The sequence below is a fragment of the Ochlerotatus camptorhynchus genome, unplaced genomic scaffold (genome assembly GCF_037179485.1).
Source record: "Ochlerotatus camptorhynchus isolate MF236.1 unplaced genomic scaffold, CSIRO-AGI_Acam_v1.1 ptg000335l, whole genome shotgun sequence".
Taxonomy (NCBI): domain Eukaryota; kingdom Metazoa; phylum Arthropoda; class Insecta; order Diptera; family Culicidae; genus Ochlerotatus; species Ochlerotatus camptorhynchus.
In genome coordinates this window covers 277352-304183 of record NW_027040823.1, presented here as the reverse complement: position 1 = coordinate 304183, position 26832 = coordinate 277352, and the positions used below count along the sequence as shown (strand labels likewise).

The 26832-nt window shown below is 42.3% G+C and overlaps 1 protein-coding gene and 1 long non-coding RNA gene across 3 annotated transcripts in view; one reads left to right on the top strand and one right to left on the bottom strand.

The window, feature by feature from the left end:
- LOC135708791 (NPC intracellular cholesterol transporter 1-like) overlaps positions 1-26832 on the top strand; it is a 64719-nt gene that overhangs the window by 23231 nt on the left and 14656 nt on the right. For both annotated transcript variants that reach the window (XM_065230937.1, XM_065230936.1), the window contains exon 2: positions 1096-1415. In XM_065230937.1, coding sequence (XP_065087009.1) covers positions 1162-1415 — 254 coding nt within the window. In that variant the 5' untranslated portion in view covers positions 1096-1161. The remainder of the gene's footprint in view (positions 1-1095; positions 1416-26832) is intronic.
- On the bottom strand, positions 14779-20629 carry LOC135708804 (uncharacterized). Its single transcript, XR_010518314.1, has 3 exons — positions 20357-20629; positions 20214-20300; positions 14779-15597 (listed from the first exon to the last, which is right to left on the bottom strand). It is a non-coding gene; the product is annotated as an uncharacterized LOC135708804 (long non-coding RNA).

Below are 26832 nucleotides of genomic sequence, written 5' to 3'. Positions count from 1 at the left end.
ATCCTGCTAAGTAGACAAACAAAAAAGTTGTGACCTAAAATGTGTGTCCGTTTTATAAAGTGAACAGTCCTTAGTTATGTTAACTTGTTTTGTATTTTTTTAGTGGCTATTTTGGCCATTTTAATGTCATTCGTTTTTTGTGTTTTGGCAATCATGCAGTCTTGCGTTTTAAAACCATTTTGAAGTTTTTAAAATAATGTTGACCTTACAACATATGCATTCAATATTGGTGGATCGCGAGCTTATGAAATTTCTAAAATTGGGTCGCAATCGGAAAAAGTTTGAGAACCGCTGGTCTCGAAGATTATGATAAAACTAATATTGTCACCTGTGAACCCAGATGTGAATGACAAATACTTTATTAAGAATAACTCTTGATTTCCACCCGATGTGAATCATCAAACAACCCCAAAAAACGAAGCAATACATTATCGACAACGATGAACACGCGTCACTCACCCATCCCAAGTACCGAATCCAACTCAACAGCCCTCTTTTACTAGCGCAAAAAAATGGCAGCTTCACTCTGGACTCAACCGGCCGCTTAAAACGAATGAGCAGACAAAACTCAGGTGTCAATCGGTCAGTCGCTTATACATTTACATCCTTCGTGAATCATCCATGCAAAATTGTTGAAAGAAGCCAATAAATGGACAACCATAACCCCGTCAAAAACCAATTTATCCGTAACCTCTTCGCACCGTGACCGGTATCGAAGTGAAAGTGAAATAGACAGCAATTCTGTCAAGTGGAAGCCGGCAAATTTGAATTATCTAAACTCATTACGCGGAAACACCCATCGTACACGCATTTGCCGTCACTCTTCATGAACGGAATTGACGTCGGCTACTGGCCACAGCGTCACCGTCTACACGGCCGATGAGAGTAACTCAGTAACTGAATCGAATTCAACTCAAAATTGCGAAAAGTTTTCTCAGTAAGTGAGTAAAATTTTCCTCACTTTTCCAGGAAAAATGTGAAATATCTCCCGATTTTCCTCATATTCCTCATAATGAGTTACTCTCATTGGCCGTGTAGCAACGGAATTCAACCCAATGGTTCCGGTGATAGTAAAATTTCGATTGGAATCTTTAGATAGCAAACAAAAAGTGAGTGTTCAAAATTGGGAAATTTCAAACTTTGACGAAGGAAAGCGCAATAATGCCACCGACCGAAGCCACCGTTCCACTGACGGACGGTAGCCGGGGCAAAAAAGCCGCAACCATAATTTCAACCGGCACAACGACGGCGGCGACGACGACGACGACGTTGAGCAATGGATCCAACCGGCGTGGATCGGCGACGGAGGGAGCAACGGTTGATGATGGCAAGCCGCCGGCCGGTCAGCATCAGCTTAGCTGTTTGGGCCGGCTTTCCTACCACGTGTCCATCGCGATCGGGCAGTTTTTCTACAGGTGAGTGAATCAGCTGTGTTACACGGCAATTACTATTTATTTATAATGATCTTTAGGAATTTTCCCCATGTAGTTGTGAAAGGGTGGACACGGCGAATGAGAATGACCCAAATTTGAGTTTAGTTTACTCATAATCGCCAGAAGTGCAGGAACTCAGCGATGAGTGAATTTACCTCATGTTTTTCTCTGAGAAACCTTAAAAAATCTGCCGGAAAATGAAGAAAACTGACGAACATTATATTCAGTCTAGGAGTAGTACTAATAGAGTGAGTGCATCCAATCTTTACTTTTGTCATATTCGGGAATTTGTTCCTGGACAGACCTGAAATAGCATGAGGCAAATTTACTCATCGTTGAGTTCATGTACTTTATGTGATTTATGAGTAAGCTATACTCAAATTTGGGTTGTTCTCATTCGCCATGCGGATGAATTAATAACGTGGCTGATGCTAGGTATTTGATTGTTTGACTCGAGGGCGTCGAGTCAAGGCTGAGCATGCGAGGGAAAATGATTGGCGAAAATTCGCTCCCATGTTGATTACGATTGCAGGTTTAAACTTCAGGACGACTGGAGCAGATCCGGTAGACTTTGAAGGCGCTTTGGGGACAAGTTCAGAGGGGTGTTTGAGCTACTCCCCAGAACTAGAGTAATTACAGTCATTTTAGGACTTTGTGAGTGGGATTCGGCCCTTGATGTACAATGTTTTAAATTTTATCTAAACTTAACTTTAGAGTAATTTCCAATCACCTGGAACACGTCTCCATAAATGGCTTCGACGGGAATCTTTGGAATTTTCAAACCAATCATATGTAAAATGTTCATTGCCTCGAAAGGGTCTGCAAAATGTGTGCTCAATTGGACAGGATTTGGAGTGGCAAAAAATCGTCAAAGTTTGATCTTTTCTGAAAAATCTCTCAAGGTCCCAAGTTAACACTACGACGTTTCATGCATTTTTAAAGTCATTTGGCATCAACAAATCAAGTTCCAAAGACGGACATAATCGATCCCATGCATCGTTTATCTAGTAATCGTTGATTACCAACAATCCCACTCCTTGTGCTGGGGGATTGAATCATTAATTCAATCCCAGCTGTGCGTTGCTATGTGTGCCAAACAATCCAGTTATCTGCATTTGTTTTGATCATATCATTTGTTAGTGGAGCTGGTGGAATTTAAGTTGAATTTGAGAGCCAGTTGATGTTTTTTTGAAGTGGCCCAGACGCCTGGAAACCTAAACCCAGGTTTAGGCAGAATCCAATAGAGGATGGCAGTCCAAGATGCACCCTGGAGAAAAGTACCCGATGCGGGTTTTCACAGGTTTTACATTCCTAATTTGGTTGTTTAATTTCGAAAAAAAATACCGGTTTTTCTACATTCATCTGAAAGAACTTTGTTTTCTGAGCACCACGATATTTGTTTTCGATCCCATAGACATTCATCTTGATTTGTAAATCAAGATTAAAATTTTTAAAAGGTTGACACGGTTCACTTACCTTACCAATCAGGCTAAGGCCTCGTTGTCCTCTGCTGTCCGAAGAAGTCGTCTCCACTCTACTCGATCCATGGCCACAGTTCGCCAGCCTCGTAGTCTGCGAAGGGTCCGCAGGTCACCTTCTACTTGGTCGATCCACCTTGCCCGCTGCGCGCCTCTTCTTCTTGTTCCTGTTGGGTCGCTTTCTAGAACCATTTTCACTGGGTCGTCGTGCGGCATTCTTACGACGTGCCCAGCCCACCGTAGTCGCCCAATTTTTGCAATGTGGACGATGGATGGTTCTCCCAGCAGCTGGTGCAATTCGTGGTTCATTCGCCTCCTCCACGTTCCGTCATCCATCTGCACTCCACCGTAGATGGTACGCAACACCTTCCGTTCGAAAACACCAAGGGCGCGTTGGTCCTCCACGAGCATAGTCCAGGTCTCGTGGCCGTAAAGGACCACCGGTCTAATCAGCGTCTTGTAGACAGTCAACTTCGTGCGGCGGCGAATTTTATTCGACCGGAGCGTCCTCCGGAGTCCAAAGTAGGCACGATTCCCTGCCATAATGCGTCTTTGAATTTCTCTGCTGGTATCATTTTCGGCGGTCACCAGTGAGCCCAAATACACGAACTCATCGACCACCTCGATTTCGTCACCGTCAATCTGAACTCGGGGTGGGAGGCTAACATTGTCTTCCCTAGAACCTCTTGCTTTCATATATTTTGTCTTTGATGCGTTGATGGCAAGTCCAATCCGTCTAGCTTCAGCCTTCAGTCTGATGTACGTTTCCGCCATCATCTCAAAGTTCCGTGCCATAATGTCAATGTCATCGGCGAAACCAAGGAGCTGGATGGACTTCCTGAATATCGTGCCACTCGTGTCTATCCCAGCTCTTCTGATCACACCTTCTAACGCGATGTTGAACAGCAGACACGAAAGTCCATCACCCTGCCGTAACCCCCTTCGAGATTCAAAGGGACTCGAGAGTGTCCCCGATACTCGAACAACGCACGTCACTCGATCCATCGTCGCCTTGACCAATCGCGTCAGTTTATCCGGAAATCCGTACTCGTGCATAATCTGCCATAGCTGATCTCGATCGATTGTGTCGTATGCGGATTTGAAATCGATGAACAAATGATGTGTGGGCACGTTGTATTCGCGGCATTTCTGCAGAACCTGCCGAATCGCGAAAATTTGGTCCGTGGTAGCGCGGGCACCCATGAATCCCGCCTGGTATTGCCCCACGAACTCTCTTGCATATGGTGACAGACGGCGGCATAGAATTTGGGAGAGTACCTTGTAGGCGGCGCTCAGCAGTGTGATCGCGCGGTAGTTGCAGCAATCCAACTTGTCGCCCTTTTTGTAGATTGGGCATACGACACCTTCCATCCACTCCTCCGGTAATATCTCCTCCTCCCAAATCTTGGCAATTACCCAGTGCAGCGCTCTAGCCAGTGCTTCACCACCGTATTTCAATAGCTCACTTGGTAGTTGATCTACACCAGTTGCTTTGTTGTTCTTCAGCCGACCGATCTCCTCCTCAACTTCTTGAAGATCAGGGGCCGGTAGCCTGTCGTCTTCTGCGCGTGCTCCAAGGTCTGTTGCCGTGCCACCTTCGTTTTCTGCTGCTTCACCGTTGAGGTGCTCGTCATAGTACTGCTTCCACCTCTCAATCACCTCACACTCGTTCGTGAGAAGGTTACCGTCCAAGTCCTTGCACATATCGGCTTGCGGCACGTAGCCTTTGCGCGAACTATTTAGCTTCTCGTAGAACTTCCGTGTGTCGTTTACGCGGTACAGATTTCCCATCGCCTCGCGATCTCGATCTTCCTGCTGACGCTTCTTCCTTCGGAAAACCGAGTTTTGTCTGTTCCGCGCTTGTCTGTATCGCTCCACATTCAATCTCGTGCGGTGTTGCAGCATTCTCGCCCGTGCTGCATTCTTCTCCTCTACTAACAGTTTGCATTCGCCGTCAAACCAGTCATTTCTTCGGTCCGGGATTGCAGTACCTAGTGCCGCTACAGCAGTACTACCTATGGCTGAACGGATGTCCCTCCAGCCATCTTCAAGAGAAGCTGCGCCAAGCTGCTCTTCCGTGGGTAGTGCAACTTCCAGCTGCTGCGCGTAGTCCTGGGCAACTCCGGTGTCCCGTAGTTGCTCAATGTTGGGTCGTGGCGTTCGACTTCGACGTGTGTTATGCACCGTCGAGAGTTTTGAGCGCATACATACTGCAACTAGGTAGTGGTCCGAATCTATGTTCGCACTGCGGTACGTGCGGACGTTGATAATGTCGGAGAAGAATTTCCCGTCGATTAGAACGTGATCGATTTGGTTTTCTGTGTGTTGGTCAGGTGATCTCCAGGTGGCTTTGTGGATATCCTTGCGGGGGAAAAAGGTACTTCGAACTACCATACCCCGGGAGGCTGCAAAGTTCACGCATCGTTGGCCGTTGTCGTTCGATACGGCATGCAGGCTGTTTGGCCCGATTGCCGGTCTATACATTGCCTCCCGTCCTACCTGAGCGTTCATGTCGCCGATGACGATTTTGACGTCCCGTTGCGAACAGCCGTCGTACACCTGCTCCAGCTGCGCATAGAACGCTTCTTTCTCGTCGTCGGGTCTCCCTTCGTGTGGGCAGTGCACGTTGATGATGCTGTAGTTGAAGAAACGGCCCTTAATCCTCAACTTGCACATCCTCGCGTTGATCGGCTGCCAACCAATCACGCGTTGGCGCATCTTACCCAGCACTACAATGCCTGTTCCCAGCTCGTTGGTGGTGCCACAGCTCTGGTAGAAAGTAGCCGCTCGATGCCCGCTTTTCCATACCTTTTGTCCCGTCCAGCAAAGTTCCTGCAGTGCTACGACTTCGAAGTTGCGTGGTTGAAGTTCGTCATAGATTAACCTATCGCAACCCGGGAAGCCGAGCGATTTGCAGTTACATGTTCCGAGTTTCCAAACGTAGTCCTTATTTCGTCGCGTAGGTCTGTGCTGATTGTTCCGATCCGTATTTCTTTCTTCGGTATTTGCAACTTTGTTTTTTTCCAGGGCGGCTTGTTGGGCCTGCCCCAACCCCCTGTCTCGCCGGGGGACCATCGTGCACAGCTCTGTTTAGAGTCCCACGCTGGCACTAGGACGGTGATCAGCCGCTCCTAACATGGAGAACAGACGCCGTTTTGAGCCGCACCTCCATGGTGAGCAGACGCTCAGGTTTGGTGAAGCATTTCCTCTATCACCGTACTATGGCTACCGCGCCAGTGTTCGCGTCGCACCTCTTCACTTTGCTATTGCCGGACTGGCAACATTGCCCAGGCTACGCCAACCAGCTGTGTCCATGTTTCAGCTGGTAGTCTTTTGTTATCATATGACTCGAGGAGGCGTGAAGTAGGAACTTGTGAGGACCAGGGCTAGGTATTCCGCTCCTTCCAGGTTGTCAACTCACCATTTTGTAGCCCACTCGTGTTTATTTCAGTTACCATGGGGACGTAATTTGTGATTAGCCCTGGTCCCTTTCAAATTGTATCATTATTTATGTACTACCCGAGGGGGGCGACACATCTAAATCTCAATTTTAGATGCTCAAAAAAACTCACACTAGCGAATCAATCTTCGAAAAATCTTCATGCATTACTCGCATCTACATGCATCGTGCATCATCTTTTTGTAGGAAATCTTCAGAATCGTCATCAATCTTCTTTCTATCTACTCAGCGTGCGAGCAGCTAGCCACAGCACAACACAATCTTTCCTGCAGCGTAGATAGAGTCGTCACCCTCGGTACGGCCTTAAATTTGAAATGACGTTTCACATTCATCAAGTGATGGCCGATATTCATTCGAATAATCGATTAATCGAATAAAAAACCGAAAAGTAAAATCGACAGTGAGCATGCATAAGGGCGAATACGCGATGATCGATTCTCTTCATCGATTTTCTCTTTGCATTGCTACAGCTAAGCGAAACAATTTTCTAGAATTTGTTCAATGCAGAGTAGTAACAGGTTGTATTGGCTGTCAAAAGCAACTGCAAACGCGCCGAGAAACGTTGAATCTAGCGAGTTATTAACAAAATAGAAAATCGACGAAGAGAATCGATCATCGCGTATTGGCCCTTATGCATGCTCACTGTCGAAATATTTGTAATCGGTTATATAATGCTGATATAAGCATTAACTTCTCCAGAGGATCATCACCCATCGTTTCAAACATATGCTGCACTCTCATTGGTGGAAAAATGACAGCACAGCGAACAAAAAATAATCGATTAGATATTAATCGAATAATTTAAAAAATGGGACATCTCTGATTTTGCTGTTATTGTTTTGATAAAAGAAAGAGCGCAAAATTTCATCTCTACCGAGGGGGCAGCAAAACCACAAAATTACCTTGCATACGGGGGGTATTCATTGGATGAAAGGGACCGTGAAAGAGGACACTAAAATAGAAAGTTTTTCTTCCGACTGTTTCATCTTAGTATTCTTCTTTGGTATAAGGCTCTGAACCATTCGGCGATTTTTTTTTTTACTTTTGGTACGGGGATTTTGGAACATAAGAAATAACTTTCGAAATGTCACTTTTAACCACGAGTTAAATTTAACTCGGCAAATGGTTCACAGCTTAAATCTATTCGTTGACAGCTCGCTCCCATACAAAGTCCCACCTAGGGGCGCTAAGATGGTGATTTTTGCCGATGAGCCCCTCAAAATGGAATCAGCACTGTCAGAAATAACGTTTGACTTCGATTTAGGTGGACTACAGCCCAACTAGAACGTAGCCCACTTAAAGAAAGCCCAACGAGCGAAATTCGACTGTGATAGACCTGAACATGCTCTGGTGCTGCACTCGATTTGTTTTCCTCGTGGTCTTATGACCAGGGCTCTACATTTTCGAAGCTCTAAAATGAACTCGAGTTTTGTTTCTCTCATAAAAACATGTTCAACGCTTCATTTCTACACACTTAGATTTTTCTACCGAGAAACGCTGGCTGTGGATCTTCTCGTCGTTGCTTTGCTCGTCGCTTTCAATGTAAGTAATGTCGATGTTATAGTTAAACGAAACCTCATTATGGCTTTCAATCCCCTTTCACGAACACTCTATCACCGCTCTTTCAATTTGTTTAAAATGTGTTATGTCCCGTTTTCGTTAATTTTTTTTAGATAAATATGTGGATGGAAGATAAATTAAACATATTACGTGTAATCTTCAAGTGTTTTCTCGTGAGAAATGCTTTAAATGTGTTATTTCATTTTCCGTCATATACGTCATGAAACCTCTGTTGATGTGTTTCATGAAAGAGAAAACTATCAAAGTCGAGCGCTCTTTCGCTCATCCGTTTCACCGAAGCTTGAAAGGAAGACCAATGGAGCGACGGGAGAAAGAGAGGCAAGCGATTGAACATTTGTTTGTGCACGCCGACTGAGGTTCTAGAATGCTGCGAAGCTGTTCGACTTTAACAGAAAAAGAAAGCCAGCAGTCTCTTCGTCGCATCGATTTGGTCGATTGAAGCTGATATTGTGACGCCCTGCTTATGACTGACTCTGTAGACCCTCTGCTGAGTTTTTCCAACTAGCTTGCTGAACTTGTCCTTGCTGTTCTTTAAATTTAACCTTGAGATCCTCTAAACTTGATTGAGTATGATTTACTAATACTGGGTAGATTTTTTTTATTTTAGTCACTAACGCTCTTGGGTCATTCGTGACTTGTACGGGGGTGAGATTTGAACTCGTGACTTTGGCGTGAGAGGTATGGATGTTAACCACTACACCGGGGTCGCCCCCTGTATTGGGTAGATGTACCACCGACAAACCGACATGACACTTAATCCTGACTTATGTCCGAAAATCGTAAACGGCCGATTTAAATGTGCAGTGATCCGAACTGTCAAAATCATAGGATTTTTTGATCTAGATAAAAATAATTTGTCCAGAATAAATCAGACACGAACCAGTTCATAGCTTTTGCATGCGGGTTTATGGCCTAGCTAAATATTTCCCGCGAACACGGTGCCAGATGTCAGTAGTGTGCTTTGGCCAGAAATTTTATTGTTTTTTCTATGGTCATTCATGTCGGTTTGTCGGTGGATGTACCAGTCATGGCCATAGGTACGTTCCTATTAAATGTTTGGAATTCGATCTGTCAAAATGTGTTTGACAGCGGTTTGTTATTTATTTTCCTCGGATTTTCACTACCACATTCTCACACAGCGTACTAATGCAGCCATACGTTATAATCTGGGTCTGGCGAAGTCGAATCGCAGCCAGCTTCAGACACTATCCAAGACGCATTGCAGCAAGCTTTACTCTGTTCGAACGGTTGTCAAATTGATAAACAAAGCAAATGTGTGCAAGATTGTGAGTGACTCTCTTGAAATATCGATTGGTAGTTGTAGTCTGTTGTAGTTCGTTGTTATTGTCGGTCGCGTTTGACACCGGAAAACCCCACACCCGACTTTCGATTTTACTCTCGTTCTGTACAACAACAAAGCTTCAGACATGGTGTGCATTATGGCGCATCATTGTACAAATACAGCGCACTATGTCCGACGTTATGTTTTCTGTACAGATTGAGAGTAAAATCGATTGGCGCGTGTCGAATTTTCCGATTTTCTACTGTATCAATAATATTTGGTTTTCATAAAACTTCCTAAGCAGTTTTACGTTTTACTCAGATTACAATACTCCCTATCTGTTTCTTCCATATGAGCTCTTATAAGAACAGTAAAAAATTGTTCGATTTTGACAATTCAAATTGGTTCAAAATCCATTACGAGTCCGCCAGACCCAGGTTATAATCTGTATGGGACTTACATGACTAGAGTATGTGTATAAGAATCACGTCAAGAGAAAAACAGTGAAACTCGCATCACGGTTTTTGAAAGATTCCCTTCCCTTTTACTTGGCAACAAAGGACTTCTACATCAACTTCAAATGACTTCTAGCGAGAAAACATATTAGCGGCTGTAGTAAATCATTATATCAGTGATTTTGTCGAAATATCTTACCAACAAATATTACAAATTCGCATTACTGATCATAAAAAACGTATCCCATGACAATTTAAAGCTCACTGCGTGTTTAGGATAATTTCTTCAATGATATTTTATATTTTATTGCAATACCTTTCGTGAAGCTTTCATAGCATCGTAATGTTTGTTTACTTTGCACGATAGGTAGCCGGCTAGACAGCTCAATAGGTAGACTTGGCTTCGCTCTTGGCTTGACTCTAACACCATAATTGAAACAAAACACATTATAATAGCAGGGCTGCCAGCAGGTAGCAGCGTAGTGAGAGGGTGGCGAAAGTGGCTGAAACACGAGATTTTTTAGTGACATCAAAGGGGAAAGTCACTCAGCACATTGTGCCGAAATTAGATTCGGTACAGCTTGGGCACATCCATCGGCACAATCTCGTAGGCATTGGATTGTTGTAAATAAAATGAGAGGATTGCTGGGAAACTGTCATTGAAGTTGTTCACAACATTACGTGCTGTTTGACTGTATATTCAGGAACATCCTCTAATTGAATATACTTAGACCAGCAGTTCATTTATAGATCTAATCACGAAATGTAGGTTCTAGAGAGGGCTCAAGAGAAAGAGTTAATCAGACTCTATAAGTACCTTTAAATCAAATAATGCTGCAACTCCTACAAAACAAAACAACAGAAGTCTATTCATCATCGTCTATAGTCGGTCTCCAACAATGTTCCCCACCAGTTCTAAGTCTTTCCGGTTGCTGATAGACCGTTGCTTTCGAAAGGCTAGGTTTCTTGTCTGCCTGTGAGGACATTATAAAACCCTAAAACACAGGACTTTTATTATCCTATGAACACAAAACACCAAAATTTCACACACCCGCCACTTCCCGCGCCATCCTCAATCCGATTTATCCTTGCGATTTCAAACCAAAACATTCAAGGTGTCAGAAATACCGGGTTGCCGGGATGCTTATTTTACAAACAATCGCAGCTTGCTCCGGACAAAAAAGATGACCCAAGATTGGTGTGCGGAGTGACATACTTTTCCAGGAAGCTTTTTTCCCCAGATATACAAAACGACCCAAGTAACAATTTAACAGCTTTTTGGTATTGGTTTTATAACTGCAATAAGCAATATTTTTATTTTAAATACAGCATATAATAGAGCAACACATTCTTGGTTAATAGATCAGCGTTTTGCTATTTTAAAAGCCTTTTAAAGTCTGACGATAAAGTCAAGCGGGTCTGGTTTTAAAAATGAATTTAATGCAGCATTCCCATACCCATACAGGTATCCCTGTATAAAGCTGTTCATCTAGTCGGACGAAAGGGAAAAGGAATCCAATTCCAGAACTTCCTGGGAGGCCAAGCAGCTCCGACAAAACCACCCTAATAAAATTTGTATGGTTAATTTGCTTAACGACGTGTTCAGGGTATCATCCAAACCATTTGGAAAATTGTGCTATCATTTGGCTTATCGTTCGGGTAGGGTTTTTTATTAGGGCAGACAAACAAAGCAACCGACTGAGAAGAGTGAATCGAACACGGTTCACGAAGCACTGGAATTGATGGGAAGACACAACATATTGTCAATGGCGTTTACGTCACGTTCTGAATAAAAACAACCAGCCTTCTCCAGAAATTGCGTTTCGATGATGATCCCAATAACTTACATCAGTGCCAAACAGGGAATGCTGCCGACAGGAAACTTCAGAAGCTATCAGTCAGCTGTAAATTGACTGCCTTCCCGAGCAAAGTCCAGCATCAAAATGACAGCAAATTGAAATCAAGTTTTGATATCAACATCAAACTGACATCATAATTTGATTTCAGTTTACGCAATTGACAAATTTGATACCTAATTTTGTTTTCATTTTGCTGTACATTTGATCTTCAGAAATATGTTGTTGCGGGTTTGTTTTCATGGCCTTAGCATAACATCAAATTGAATACTTGTTTTGTTATCAACAGGAAAAATGGATGTCAAATTCAGTTTTCAGTTTGCTCTCACTGATAGCAGAAATAGTTTTCAATGTGATGTCACAGGAAGATTTGTTTGCTCTCAAATGTGATATTTTAACCGTTAAATCGACCAAAACGACAGCAACCTGAGTAATCATTACCAGCGAAATAACAACATCAAATTCAGATTTCAATTTAATCTCAGACTTTGCTCGGGTTCCGAACCACAGCAGCGGTTTCATTCGTCGAAATGGTAAACTGTTCCAAAAAATCCAAGCATCAGCCGGGAGAAGAGATACTTTTCGGGAACGATTGAGCTTCCACTTGTTCCAAGATATGTAGAAACACTTCCTGATTAACTGCTTCCAATGGATGATAATCGCCGTTATCGAGGATGTCACGCAACGTATTGATCCAACGCTGGAGAAGAACCAAGCGGTGGAAACTAACGATCCTAAATTGACTCACACTGGACTATTTAGCCCTATCGGTCCCAATCGATGATGAACGTAGCCCATTCTACCAACAATTCTACTGTGTTACCTGACTTATAACGAATACACGTTGTATACGAGTACCCCGAATACAACGTATAACTCGTCTAATTTTGCATAGCATTTGCAATGTAAAATTAGACGAACTACACATTGTATTCGGGGTACTCGTATACAACGTATATATATATTCGTTAAGTCAGGTAACACAGTAGGTTTGTTTTGAATCGGTATGAAAGTTTGGCAGATAAAATAAGATGTTCGTGGATTTTACTATGTTTCGAGGGGAGCATCGACTTATTTGGGAACGAAGAGACTACCAGAGCTGAGCCAAAAAGTTTTGCACGTTTCTTCGGGACCTTCTAGTCTTAGAGTTAAGGCTCAAACGTAATGTGAGCGGAAGCGGAACGGAAACAGAAAGTTTGACAGTTGTCACAAATGATATCAAGATGCCTAACTTAAGTCGATTTAGTTCTAACTAGTTTTCAACCCGACAAATAAGCTTACTCAGATCGGAGTTTTCCGCTTCCGCTGTCATTGCGCTTGGGCTTTTACCTCTATGATGCTATCCAGTACGCAAAAGAAAAACTCATTGAGCTTGGCGTCGACAACAAACTTCAAAGTAACTAGACAGCGGAAAATTAAAAAGATCGATAGTACCACAACCCAAGTAACAGATCGTCATGCAATTAACTCGTGATGAGTAAACTGATTTACAACTGAATCCAGCTATATAAAGGTTATTTTAACTGGTATAAAACTTGCGTGTTGCTTGGGAAATGATCGAGCTCCTCTATGGAGAGAAAAAAGCTTTCAACGTGGAATGTGAACAGCTCCTGTCTCTAATTTTCTTTAGTGCATGAACTAATAGGTGTACTCGTCAATCCAGCTGTCCATGCTCGGTAATGACGGCCTGTTTGTATGAATAAATGTAGCCTTCACTGTGCTTTTTGACACTAACTTAGGCTGTGAACCATTTGCCGAGTTAAAATTAACTCGTGGTTAAAAGTGACATTTCGAAAGTTATTTTCTATGTTCGAAAATCCCCGTGTTGTCGATCGACCGGTTTTCGACCCACCGTTGTCAAAATTTAACTTCTTGTCTGTCCGAAATAACCATGCTCGGATAGCAGGGTTCATCGATAACTTTCCATCTGTCAAATTTTAACCAAAAGTTAAAATAATTCACCAAATGGTTCAGAGCCTTAAGGGCGTATGTTGTTCAAATTTCTTCTATTCCTGGGAGAGGGAAAGGGAGGCTTCAAAATCCGAACCTCCAGATAGTGTCAAAAAGCACAGTGAAGGATACATTTATCCACACAAACAGGCCGCCATTACCGAGCATGGAAAGCTGGATTGCCATTGCAAGATATCATACGATAATGGCAGAGATATATTTGACTTCGCCACTGGATCAACCCGGCATCAAAATTTCAAAGAGTAAATGACCCATTTCCACGTGACACGTCGATTTTCCTGATTTTTGAGGCGAAACATATCTGGGCACGTTTTCCTTCGTCCTTCGTTGGTACTTGGCCTTGTGGAGTAACCTGGAGGGGCCTCCCTTAGTTCAGTCAGTAAAGGTGCAGCTATAAAGCAAACCCATACTGGAGGCGGCTGGGTTAGATTCCCGGTCCGGTCTAGGAATTTTTCGGGTTGGAATATGTCTCGACTTCCCTGGGCATCCCGAATAGAAATTTACATTAGCCCAACGTTTGATTCTGATGTCTACATCAGCATCGAAATCAAATGTATGCCTGATGTCAAACATTAGAAAACATTATGATTTAGTTGTATTTAAGCAACGTAACATGGTGTATACATCAGAAATTTTGGAACAAAATTTTGCCATTCTAATGTCGGTCTGACGTCAAAAATTTCAATCTATTGACATTAGAACCAAACGTTTTAAGGATGTTTTCGGATGTACAAAACGTTAGAACTAAACGTTGTTCGGATGTTTTTAAATGTAAACGTTTTCTGATGTTTTCTAATGTAGATGTTTCCTGATGTTAGAAACAAACGTTTTTGGATGTTTTCAGATGTAAAAAACGTTAGAACTAAACGTTTTTCGGATGTTTTTATATGTAAACGTTTTCTGATGTTTTCTAATGTAGAGGTTTCCTGATGTTAGAATCAAACGTTTTTCGGTTGTTTTCGGATGTAAAAAACGTTAGAACTAAACGTTGTTCGAATGTTTTTATATGTAAATGTATTCTGATGTTTTCTAACGTAGATGCCTCCCGATGCTGGAACCAAACTTTTTTTTGGATGTTTTCGGATGTACACAACGTTAGAACTAAACGTTGTTCGGATGTTTTTAATTGTACTTCGTGTTTGTTGTTCTCTGATGTTTTCAGATGTACAAAACGTTTAAAGTAAACGTTGTTTGAATGTTTTCAAATGTTGATGTTTACTAATGTTTTTAGATATACAAAACACTAGAATCTTACTTTTCAAATGCTTTCAATTATATTTACAACACATTAGAATTAGAAACATGATCGTGTAAACACTACACACCATTGTTGTTAGATAACATAATAAAAATGCGTACATAACTGTCAATGCTGAAGCTCCCGTTTCCCACCAGTCAGTTAACTGACCTTAGCTAACCTAATATCATTGCGGCAACTCTCTATGCGGCAGGGGAACTATGCCATTAGCGCGCTAAGAGTTATTAGACCACTGACATAGGCGCCAATTTGTAGGTGACGAGGCACTTGGTGACATTACAGCGAGCTTGACGATTGTTGCAGCATTTTTTTTAGCAAACTACCAGTTAAGGTGTGTAGTGTTTACAAGATCATGTTTCTAGCTCTAATGCTTTGTACAATTGAAAGCATTGGAAAAGTTAAAACTCATGTTTTGCAACCAAAACCATCAGAAAACATAAAATTGTACAAAAAAAAGTCATCCATTCTGGTAGACTATCTCTTAAATGCATAAAGAATAGCCATTGCTTAAGCTCCCGTTTCCCACCAGTCAGTTAACTGACCTTAGCTAACCTAATATCATTGTGGCAACTCTCTATGCGGCAGGGGAACTATGCCATTAGCGCGCTAAGAGTTGTTAGACCACTGACATAGGCGCCTATTCATGGGTGACGAGGCACTTGGTGACATTACAGCAAGCTTGGCGATTGTTATAGCATTTTTGAGTGAACTACCAGACAATCATGACAATGTGATCGCTGCGCCTCCAGATCTCTGCCTGTTCTACAGATGATCCAAAAATGCGGAAAGTTTTGGGCTGCCAGTCTTCTACCTTATTGACGAACTGCAAATATATAATAAACAAAATTATTGTGCATGAAAAATATGACAATGGACAATGCTTGAGGAGCACTGGGAGTTTTCGAACGATGCGTGCTTAGGACCATCTTTGGCAGGGTATATGAAAATGGTGTGTAGAGGAGAAGAATGAACCACGAACTGGCGTAACTTTATGGCGAACCCAATATCAAGAAAGTCGCTAAAGGTGGAAGGGTACAATGGGCGGGACACGTTGTAAGAATGCCGGACAACAATACCGCAAAAATGGTGTTTTTCCTCAAATCCGGCCGGTACAAGACGCAGAGAAGCACAGCGTGCTAGGTGGTTAGACCAAGTGGAGCAAGATGTAGGAAGTGTGGGACGCTCGAGAAATTGGAGATAAGCAGCCAGGGACCGAGTTAGTTGGCGCAACTTTGTTATACAAAACCAGATTTAATGCTTATTCATACTCGAATCGGTTGAAAAATACACTTAATCTTCTCGATACTTACGGATACGGTTACTCGATATCCATCCATTGCAAACAATATTTTGATAATTGTTTTTTTTGAGAGCTGGTGCGCAGGTAGATTGAGGTTAAGGAAACGCCACTGCTTGTGGCCAATCTTGGGTACCATCATAAGGCTTGATGAAACTTATTCCACCCGGAAACATGTTTTTTTTTCGGAATTATGAAGTCATTATACGTTATGATGACATTTTGTATTTTTAAGTTACAAGAGGACGTTGCAAAGGATGAGTTTGACGTATAAAACCTGTGGATTTAATTTTCAGAGAGTCGCAATCAGCGTATTCATTAAATCACTTATGGCTAAGCTCCAATCGGTATTATCCTCGGATTAAATAACGATCAAGAATGTCCGGCTGCTTTGATGTCGACATCAGTTATTCGCTATACAAACAATTCTCAGATCATCCAAATAGGGGCGGTATTAAAAGTTAATCCGAGTTGGAGCTTACCGCCGCTTACTCTCTGAATCCAATATTGATAGGCTGAAAAAATGGTTTAAAAATGGAACCTAAATCCAAAATTTCATAAATTTTGGTTCACATGAACCACAGAGAACAGACATGGAGGCTCGAACAAAATTTCTCTAAAAACTTGTGTAAAGATTCCTATTCGACTTAAGCGCCACTAACAGCGACTTCCCCACTTAAAAAAATCTCTTTGAAAACATGATGGCGCATGCGTTGCACAAATTACACTAGACACTAAGTGCTAGTAGCGCCAAGTGGCTATTTTCAACAGAAAATTTATAGATACTAGCGCCAAATTGGTCGAAAGTGGAAAATTTATAGAGAAAATCAGGAGATGCTAACACCACGTAACGGCGTCCGACACATAGATATAATTTGTATTGCAAAAGTAGGACATATAGAAACAATCTTTGAAATTCTATCAGTGTACAGGAATCCCCATCAAGACCCGTATTCGGTTTCCCCATCGGGACCCGTATTCGGTTTTCCCATCGGGATCCGTCTACGGAATCCCCATCAAGACCCGTATTCGGTTTCCCCATCGGGATCCGTACTCGGTTTCCCCATCGGGATCCGTCTACGGAATCCCCATCAAGACCCGTATTCGGTTTCCCTATCAAGACCCGTATTCGGTTTCCCCATCGGGATACGTATTCGGTTTCCCCATCGGGATCCGTCTACGGTATCCCAATCGGAATCCGTATTCGGTTTCCCCATTGGGACCCGTATTCGGTTTCCCCATCGGGATCCGTATTCGGTTTCCCCATCGGGATCTGTCTACAAAATCCCCATCAAGACCCGTATTCGGTTTCCCCATCAAGACCCGTATTCGGTTTCCCCATCGGGATCCGTATTTGGTTTCTCATCAGGATACGTATTCGGTTTCCCCATCGGGATCCATCTACAGAATCCCAATCGGGATCCATATTCGGTTTCCCCATCAGGATACGTATTCAGTTTCCCCATCGGGATCCGTCTACGGAATCCCCATCAAGACCCGTATTCGGTTTCCCTATCAGGATACGTATTCAGTTTCCCCATCAAGATCGGTATTCGGTTTCCCCATCGGGATCCGTATTCGGTTTCCCCATCGGGATCCGTCTACAGAATCCCCATCGGGATCCGTATTTGGTTTCCCCATCGGGATCCGTATTCGGTTTCCCCATCGGGATTCATATTCGGTTTCCCCATAGGGATCCGACTACGGAATACCCATCAAGACCCGTATTCGGTTTCCCCATCGGGATCCGTATTCGGTTTCCCCATCGGGATCCGTCTACAGAATCCCCATCGGGATCCGTATTTGGTTTCCCCATCGGGATCCGTATTCGGTTTCCCCATCGGGATTCATATTCGGTTTCCCCATAGGGATCCGACTACGGAATACCCATCAAGACCCGTATTAGGTTTCCCCATCGGGATCCGTATTCGGTTTCCCCATCGGGATCCGTCTACGGAATCCCCATCAAGACCCGTATTCGGTTTCCCCATCAGGATACGTATTCAGTTTCCCAATCAAGATCCGTATTCGGTTTCCCCAACGGGATTCGTATTCGGTTTCCCCATCGGGATCCGTCTACGGAATCCCCATCGGGATCCGTCTACGGAATCCCCATCGGGATCCGTCTACGGAATCCCCATCGGGATCCGTCTACGGAATCCCCATCGGGATCCGTCTACGGAATCCCCATCGGGATCCGTCTACGGAATCCCCATCGGGATCCGTATGCGGTTTCCCCATTGGGACCCGTATTCGGTTTTCTTATTGGGATCCGTATTCGGTTTCCCCATCAGGATACGTATTCGGTTTCCCCATCGGGATCCGTATTCGGTTTCCCCATCGGGATCCGTATTCGGTTTCCCCATTGGGACCCGTATTCGGTTTTCCCATTGGGATCCGTATTCGGTTTCCCCATCGGGATCCGTCTACGGAATCCCCATCGGGATCCGTATTCGGTTTTCCCATTGGGACCCATATTCGGTTTTCCTATTGGGATCCGTATTCGGTTTCCCCATCAGGATACGTATTCGGTTTCCCCATCGGTATACGTATTCGGTTTCCCCATTGGGACCCGTATTCGGTTTTCCCATTGGGATTAGTATTCGGTTTCCCCATCAGGATCCGTATTCAGTTTCCCCATCAGGATACGTATTCGGTTTCCCCATCGGGATCCGTATTCGGTTTCCCCATCGGGATCCGTATTCGGTTTCCCCATCGGGATCCGCCTACGAAATCCCCATCGGGATCCGTATTCGGTTTCCCCATTGGGACCCGTATTCGGTTTTCCTATTGGGATCCGTATTCGGTTTCCCCATCAGGATCCGTATTCGGTTTCCCCATCAGGATACGTATTCGGTTTCCCCATCGGGATACGTATTCGGTTTCCCCATAGGGATCCGTATGCCGTTTCCCCATTGGGACCCGTATTCGGTTTTCCCATCGGGATCCGTATTCGGTTTCCCCATCAGGATACGTATTCGGTTTCCCCATCGGGATACGTATTCGGTTTCCCCATAGGGATCCGTATGCCGTTTCCCCATTGGGACCCGTATTCGGTTTTCCCATCGGGATCCGTATTCGGTTTCCCCATCGGGATCCGTATGCGGTTTCCCCATTGGGACCCGTATTCGGTTTTCCCATCGGGATCCGTCTACGGAATCCCCATCGGGATCCGTATGCGGTTATCCCATTGGGACCCGTATTCGGTTTTCTCATCGGGATCCGTATTCGGTTTCCCCATCGGGATCCGTATGCGGTTTCCCCATTGGGACCCTTATTCGGTTTTCCCATCGGGATCCGTATTCGGTTTCCCCATCGGGATCCGTATTCGGTTTCCCCATCGGGAGGATCCGTATTCGGTTTCCCCATTGGGACCCGTATTCGGTTTTCCCATCGGGATCCGTATTCGGTTTCCCCATCAGGATACGTATTCGGTTTCCCCATCGGGATCCGTCTACGGAATCCCCATCGGGATCCGTCTACGGAATCCCCATCGGGATCCGTCTACGGAATCCCCATCGGGATCCGTATGCGGTTATCCCATTGGGACCCGTATTCGGTTTTCCCATCGGGATCCGTATTCGGTTTCCCCATCGGGATCCGTATGCGGTTTCCCCATTGGGACCCGTATTCGGTTTTCCCATCGGGATCCGTCTACGGAATCCCCATCGGGATCCGTATGCGGTTATCCCATTGGGACCCGTATTCGGTTTTCCCATCGGGATCCGTATTCGGTTTCCCCATCGGGATCCGTATGCGGTTTCCCCATTGGGACCCGTATTCGGTTTTCCCATCGGGATCCGTATTCGGTTTCCCCATCGGGATCCGTATTCGGTTTCCCCATCGGGAGGATCCGTATTCGGTTTCCCCATCGGGATCCCTTTACGGAATCCCGTCATCAGGATCCGTCAACGGAACCCGTCATCGGGATCTGTCTACGAAACCCGTCATCGGGATCCGTCTACGGAACCCGTCACCGGGATCCGTCTACGGAACCCGTCATCGGGATCCGTCTACGGAACCCGTCATCGGGATCCGTCTACGGAACCCTTCATCGGGCTCCGTTTATGGAATCCGTCATCGGATTTCCATCGGGGTCCACTTATATTTAATTGTAGCTTTTAGTAAAAACACTCACTAACCTGCAAAAGAGATCCGGCTGCAAACTTCCCGCCGGGATCCAGCTTCAGACTCCCTACCGGGAGTCGGCTTGGGACTGGTACACTTTCCTAAAAAATAAAACAAAATTATATTACATTACATTAATAAGTTCACATTTACTTACCAGAAAAACATTGAAACTCGCGACGGACACATTATCGGCACCATGGTGGGTATATAAATGGTGATACAGCTTTGTCACTATATTAGCGTGGAGGTCGCGGGGGGAAAAGTGCGGTTTTAGAGCAAATTGTAAACAAACTCGGTAGCTCCCTTTTTATGGCACAGAAACAAACTCGGTAGCTGTTCCATACAAAAATCCAACATAGCTGAATCGTGAATTTGACACATTAGAACACCTATATGTAGTCACCTTGATCGGCACTTTCCCGCGGGCTAATTTATTCGTCGAAAAACCAAACTTCTGGATCAACAATAGAAAAAGGCCCATCAGCATTTGCAAACAAACCGTTCCAAAGCCCATTCCTCACAAAGCGAAGGCCACCCACGCAAACCAGCACCATCATCGGATAGGGGAAACTTCCACCTACACGATGATGGTGTTGGTTTGTGTGGGCGGCCTTCGATTTGTGAGGAATGGGCTTTGGAACGGTTTGTTTACAAATGCTGATGGGCCCTTTTCTATTGTTGATCCAGATTTTTCCCACTGATGCGAAAACAAACTGTACACGGCTAATGAGATCAACGCAAATTTGAGGACAGTGTACTCAATATCGAAAAAAGTGCAGGATGAGTAAATTTGCCGCTTGTTTTCCTGTGGAAAACCTCAAAAATCTGCCCTAAAATTAGGAAAATTGACGAGAATCCAGAGAATCCAATCTTTGCTTTTCTCATATTCGGAAAAATTTTCCTGGAAAAAAATCAAAACTGAGTTCCTGCACTTTTTGCAATTTATGAGTGAACTAAACTCAAATTTGGGTCGTTCTCATTCGCCGTGTGGTGCTGACTCAGGACAAAACAAACCTCGAAACAAACTTTGCATGCGGCGAGGGACCGAGGGACAACAATTTACATCGTGATGAACTTTGATTCTAATGTAACGTTTGGTTCTGTTGTAATTGGATGTATTCTGATGCTTTATGCGTGCAACAAATTACATCGTGATGAACTTTTAATCTAATGTAACGTTAGGTTCTGTTGTCATTTGATGTATTCTGATGTTTTATGGGTGCAAGAAATTACATCGTGATGAACTTTGATTCTAATGTAACGTTTGGTTCTGTTGTCATTGGATGTATTCTGATGCTTTATGCGTGCAACAAATTACATCGTGATGAAGTTTGATTCTAATGTAACGTTTGGTTCTGTTGTCATTGGATGTATTCTGATGCTTTATGCGTGCAACAAATTACATCGTGATGAACTTTGATTCTAATGTAACGTTAGGTTATGCTGTCATTGGATGTATTCTGATGCTTTATGCGTGCAACAAATTACATCGTGATGAAGTTTGATTCTAATGTAACGTTAGGTTCTGTTGTCATTGGATGTATTCTGATGTCAAATTTGACATCGTCAAGACGTTTGATTCTGATGTAACGTTTGAGGCTAATGTATTTTTATGTACTTGGACGTCACACTGAAGTCTGAATACATTAAGGGTACAGCAATACACGTTAAAATTTAATGTATTGAAGATGTCTGCTGATGTTTCCTACATTACAATTTCTATTCGGGATAGAGTATGATTTGTACTTGCCACACAATTATACTAATGCAACAATGGTACAGGCTTAGAAAGCTCTCAACTAACAACTTTGGAAGTGCTCCCATTATGTTTTGAGGGCCGGAGTAAAGTCCCAGTAGGGACGTAATATAGCCAAAAGAAGAATTCCGGAGTGATTTGAGATTTGGGCGTAATTGATTATGTAAACAAACGCTTCAATCGACGATTTCTCACGAATAAAAGCTCAACCTAGGAAACTAACAACACAAACAGGTAGAGGAATGATTCCTCTAGCATGTGGTATAATTTGTTCGCGAAATTGAGCTTTTATTCACAAGAAATTGACGATTGACGTGTTTGTTTACAAAAGCAACTACGTCCAAACTGTGGAGTAGCCTCTCTGGCAGCGTTGTCAACCTTGCAGACTTATCTGGATTCTTCCAGATTTTTATGGACCATCCAGCAACAGACTTTTCATGATTTGTCCAGATTTTTCCAGAGTTCTTAGTTTGTCTTTGTTTACAATAATGTATCATTAACTTTGCCGGTATAATCAAACTTCGGATGAATCTCACGTTATTATTTGAATTTACTATTAAACAGAATATGAAAAGATTTTGACAACTGAAAACGTTTGTTTTGAGCATCCGTTTCTCCAATATTTATTTAATTTGTTTCGTCAGAGATGTGAACAACGAAAATTTTTCGTTTCGTCGTCATTCTTAACTATTTATCAAAGGGTACGATAATAATGGCTACATTCACGATATAACTCTTTTGCATCTATTGTTTAAGAAGATTAACTTCAATAACTCAGTTATGAATAATTTAATCTGTCTACGCTGGAACCTGAAATCATTCAGGTGATTTATTTAGAATTTAGAGAGCGGAGAAACCTTAATTAGTTTGGATTATTTTTTTAGGTTGAAGTTTGAGCCACAACAAGCCAACAGTGAACTGGCATTTCCTCAAATAAAAAAGTCCCGGTCACAATCATCATCTTTATTTACTTTTTTGTTAACCTTAACACCAATGATAGTGGCTAGGTGGACATCTCCATGGCTATCAAATTTTAATAACATATTATGTTAACGTTTGCCAAAAAGTAACAAACGTATAGACTTTTTCTGCAATGGCATTTAAATGCACATACAGTCACCCCAGTATTATGGGCCAGCTAGTCATTATTATGGGCCGGTCAGTTCTACGTGTTAATCAAATGGAAGTGGCCCATAATTTTAGACCAAGCTGGAATTAGGGCGTAACAGCCTTTGTAAACAATGACTTCTCCTGTTTATTTCTAGGAATTAAAGACACGCCTTCACAAATCAACATATCCATTGAGTAGGGGAAGTCTTCTCCTACTCGATGGTTATGTCGATTTGCCAGGGAGAGCCATGAATTCCGGGAAATCATCGAGAGAAGTCATTGTTTACAAAACCTGTTCCGCTCTAATTCCAGCTCTATCTAGAATTGTGAGTAACCCATAAAACTGGGGTGACTATATAATAAAAATCTTCATTGTCAAGAACATTCAGACAAATCCAGACTTTTTATTCTATAACAGGCAGGGGCATCGGTGAAAATTTAAATTTTTTTAAAAGTCATCGATACAGTTTGCCTCAAACATAATTATACATTCAGTTTACTATAAGCTCTATAAACCAGTTTATCTACATGAGAATAAAATTTGCCGACTCATCTATATTCGCCATAAAACGGATAAGAATAGCCCAAAGGAATAATTAACGACAACGGCCAATGCATTTCCGCCTCCTTCCCTCCACTGGCCATCCAATACATTGCAATGTCAGACATCTCTACAGCGCCCGGCTTCAGCTTCCTACCCAAACAAAAAAAAGTTCCGCGTCGTTTCAAAAAACAAGTTTGCGAGCTTAGCTGAATTTAAAGCACAGAAGGCAGCAAAGAATCACAAAACCCAAAATATGCCGAAAAAAATAAACTGATAACCTGAACCTATACCCGAGCAAGAGAGAATCACTTATGAGGTCGTATGAATAAAAGCGTATATCAAGAGCAAATTTTCATTACGTCGAATGTAACAAAGGTAAACAAAGTCGAGCTATCAGTGTCAATCGATGCTCCTGCTATTACACTATACACTCCCGGAAATAAATATAAAGACACATAAAAAAGCATGGCGCCTACCAAATATAAGAATCAGAGGAATTCTAAACCATGTATTTTTGGAAGCCACATTATCATGCTACAATATCACCCATAGAAATAACCAATTGCATCATGTACGCAGGGGAAATAAATGGAAATGTGATTTTCTTCTTCGGAAATAAATATAAAGACACATAAAAAAAATGTATGGGAAATTGGTCATTTTCGAAACATTACTAAGCATGTCAACAATTCTTGTAGCACCAAAATAACCAAAGAGTTAGTTAAAGTAATAATTAAACTTAATTTCTGAAACGTTTTAAGCAGATCCAATCGCTAGAAGTTATCGAAAATTACAAAAAATCATTGGTTGATCAGCGATGATTAATTAGGTGATACATACATTTAGGCGTTTTCCGAGTTAGAATGTGTCTTGAGATGTTCAAACAAATTAATAGGAAGATGACCTGTGTTTATTTAGTTACACTAAAACTGATATCTAGTAAAAGTGAGGGGGTGACGGGCCTACGCGCTCTTCCCATCTTCCTATTAATTTGTTTGAACATCTCAAGACACATTCTAACTCGGAAAACGCCTAAATGTATGTATCACCTAATTAATCATCGCTGATCAACCAATGATTTTTTGTAATTTTCGATAACTTCTAGCGATTGGATCTGCTTAAAACGTTTCAGAAATTAAGTTTAATTATTACTTTAACTAACTCTTTGGTTATTTTGGTGCTACAAGAATTGTTGACATGCTTAGTAATGTTTCGAAAATGACCAATTTCCCATACATTTTTTTTATGTGTCTTTATATTTATTTCCGAAGAAGAAAATCACATTTCCATTTATTTCCCCTGCGTACATGATGCAATTGGTTATTTCTATGGGTGATATTGTAGCATGATAATGTGGCTTCCAAAAATACATGGTTTAGAATTCCTTTGATTCTTATATTTGGTAGGCGCCATGCTTTTTTATGTGTCTTTATATTTATTTCCGGGAGTGTATACTGTCCGAATATAGGATCACATCCCATTTTTAAATTTATTTACCAGTCGAATTGCTTTTTGACGTAATCACCTTCCGATCAAAATAGTTTTCGATGTTACTTAAGTCACCCGATTTCTATGGAGATGCCGTTTGCCTTAAGTAACAGCGCTGAGAAACCCGTGAAAAGTGTTCGTTCGTCGTTTCGCTTTCTCATTATTAAAGTGAATAAATCGAACTGTTGGTTGCTAAGATGATTTCGGTGGTCCCAAAATGATGAGGGCTGCACGTAAGGAGACGTAATTGATAATTCTCCCGAATATCCTGGTAAATACACTTTGACTTAAGTAGTAATAGGGGCCACCAAAAGACGTATAATAACTTTTGACTCAAAAACCAGTATTTCTTAGCATGAAAGCTAGCGATTTGCATTTGTATTATTAAAACCCGGCTAAATATGTTAAACATTGCTATCACTATGAGATTATATGTGTTTAATTGTAAATAGGAATAACTTTTCGGTCATCAAAACAAAACTTTATTTTTCTCCGATCGGTGCGAATGTTACTTACGACATAATGATAATTTGCTCTTGATATGTACTTTACTTTTCCAGTAAGAAAAGCACGATAAAGTAAAGTAAACTCTTTTTATTCATACGGCCCATGGTATTGATGAATTTACGCGAAACTGCACCAGTGAATGCGACACCTGGGTTTGAAATTCAAAACCACAAAAGTGATGATGTACTAAAAAATATTCCATACGATTTGACAGGTAGCAAAACGTCATTATCATTTTCACATCATTGCCATCTGCTGGTCGACCGTCACGTAAATTCACCAATTTATTAGAAGGGAGAGAAGCGAGAAGTCTGCAGCCAATTGGCGAATCTAAGCAAAGCCAAAACTGGACACCTAATTTTAAGATCCACAGTTACAAAAATGATGATGTACTAAAAAAATGGCATGCAATTTGACAGATATCTAAACGTCATTACCATTTTCACCCACTCGCCATCTGTGAGTCAATCGTCACTTTGATTCTTCAATTGAACTGTCACATAGTAGCTAATCGAGTAGTGAGTCGATATAAAACAATTCTAATTAAATTGGGTTGTTTAACTTCGAAAAATATACAAATTTTTATACATCATCTGATAGAGCTTCGTTTTCTGAGCACAACGATATTTTTATCGATCCCGTAGCACACTTCCATACAAAGTCCCACCAACAATCAATACGAAACTAACGATTTTAAATTGGCTCACTACTTGACTAGCCTATTGGTCCCAAGCAAATCGATTAACGTATCCCATTCTTGTATAAATTCCAGTACTACACTATGTTTGTTTTGATTCGCTATGAAAGTTTGACAGATAAAATGAGGGGTTCGTGGAATTTCCTATCGATTAGCTTGGGATCGAAGATAGTACCAGAGCTGAGCTAAAAAGTTGAGCTCGTTTCGTCGTTATCTCTATGGTCCCACCAAGGGGCACTAAGATGGCGATGTTTGCTAATGTAATCGTACTTATTTAAAATAGTTCCAGTGAACCAAAATTGATTAAATTTTGGATTTCGGTTCCATTTTTAATGCAGATACCGGATATGTATTTACCTCAATACCCCTAAACAACCCAATTGTAGTATTGCTATCACCTGAAAAATAATAGGAGAATATTTTAATAAGACAAAACTATCTTGGATAGGGTTGACATTGTCATGTTGTCAGTTATGTTATACACTAAGAAAATTTTAAAGATTGTTTTATGTGTCCCACACATGAATT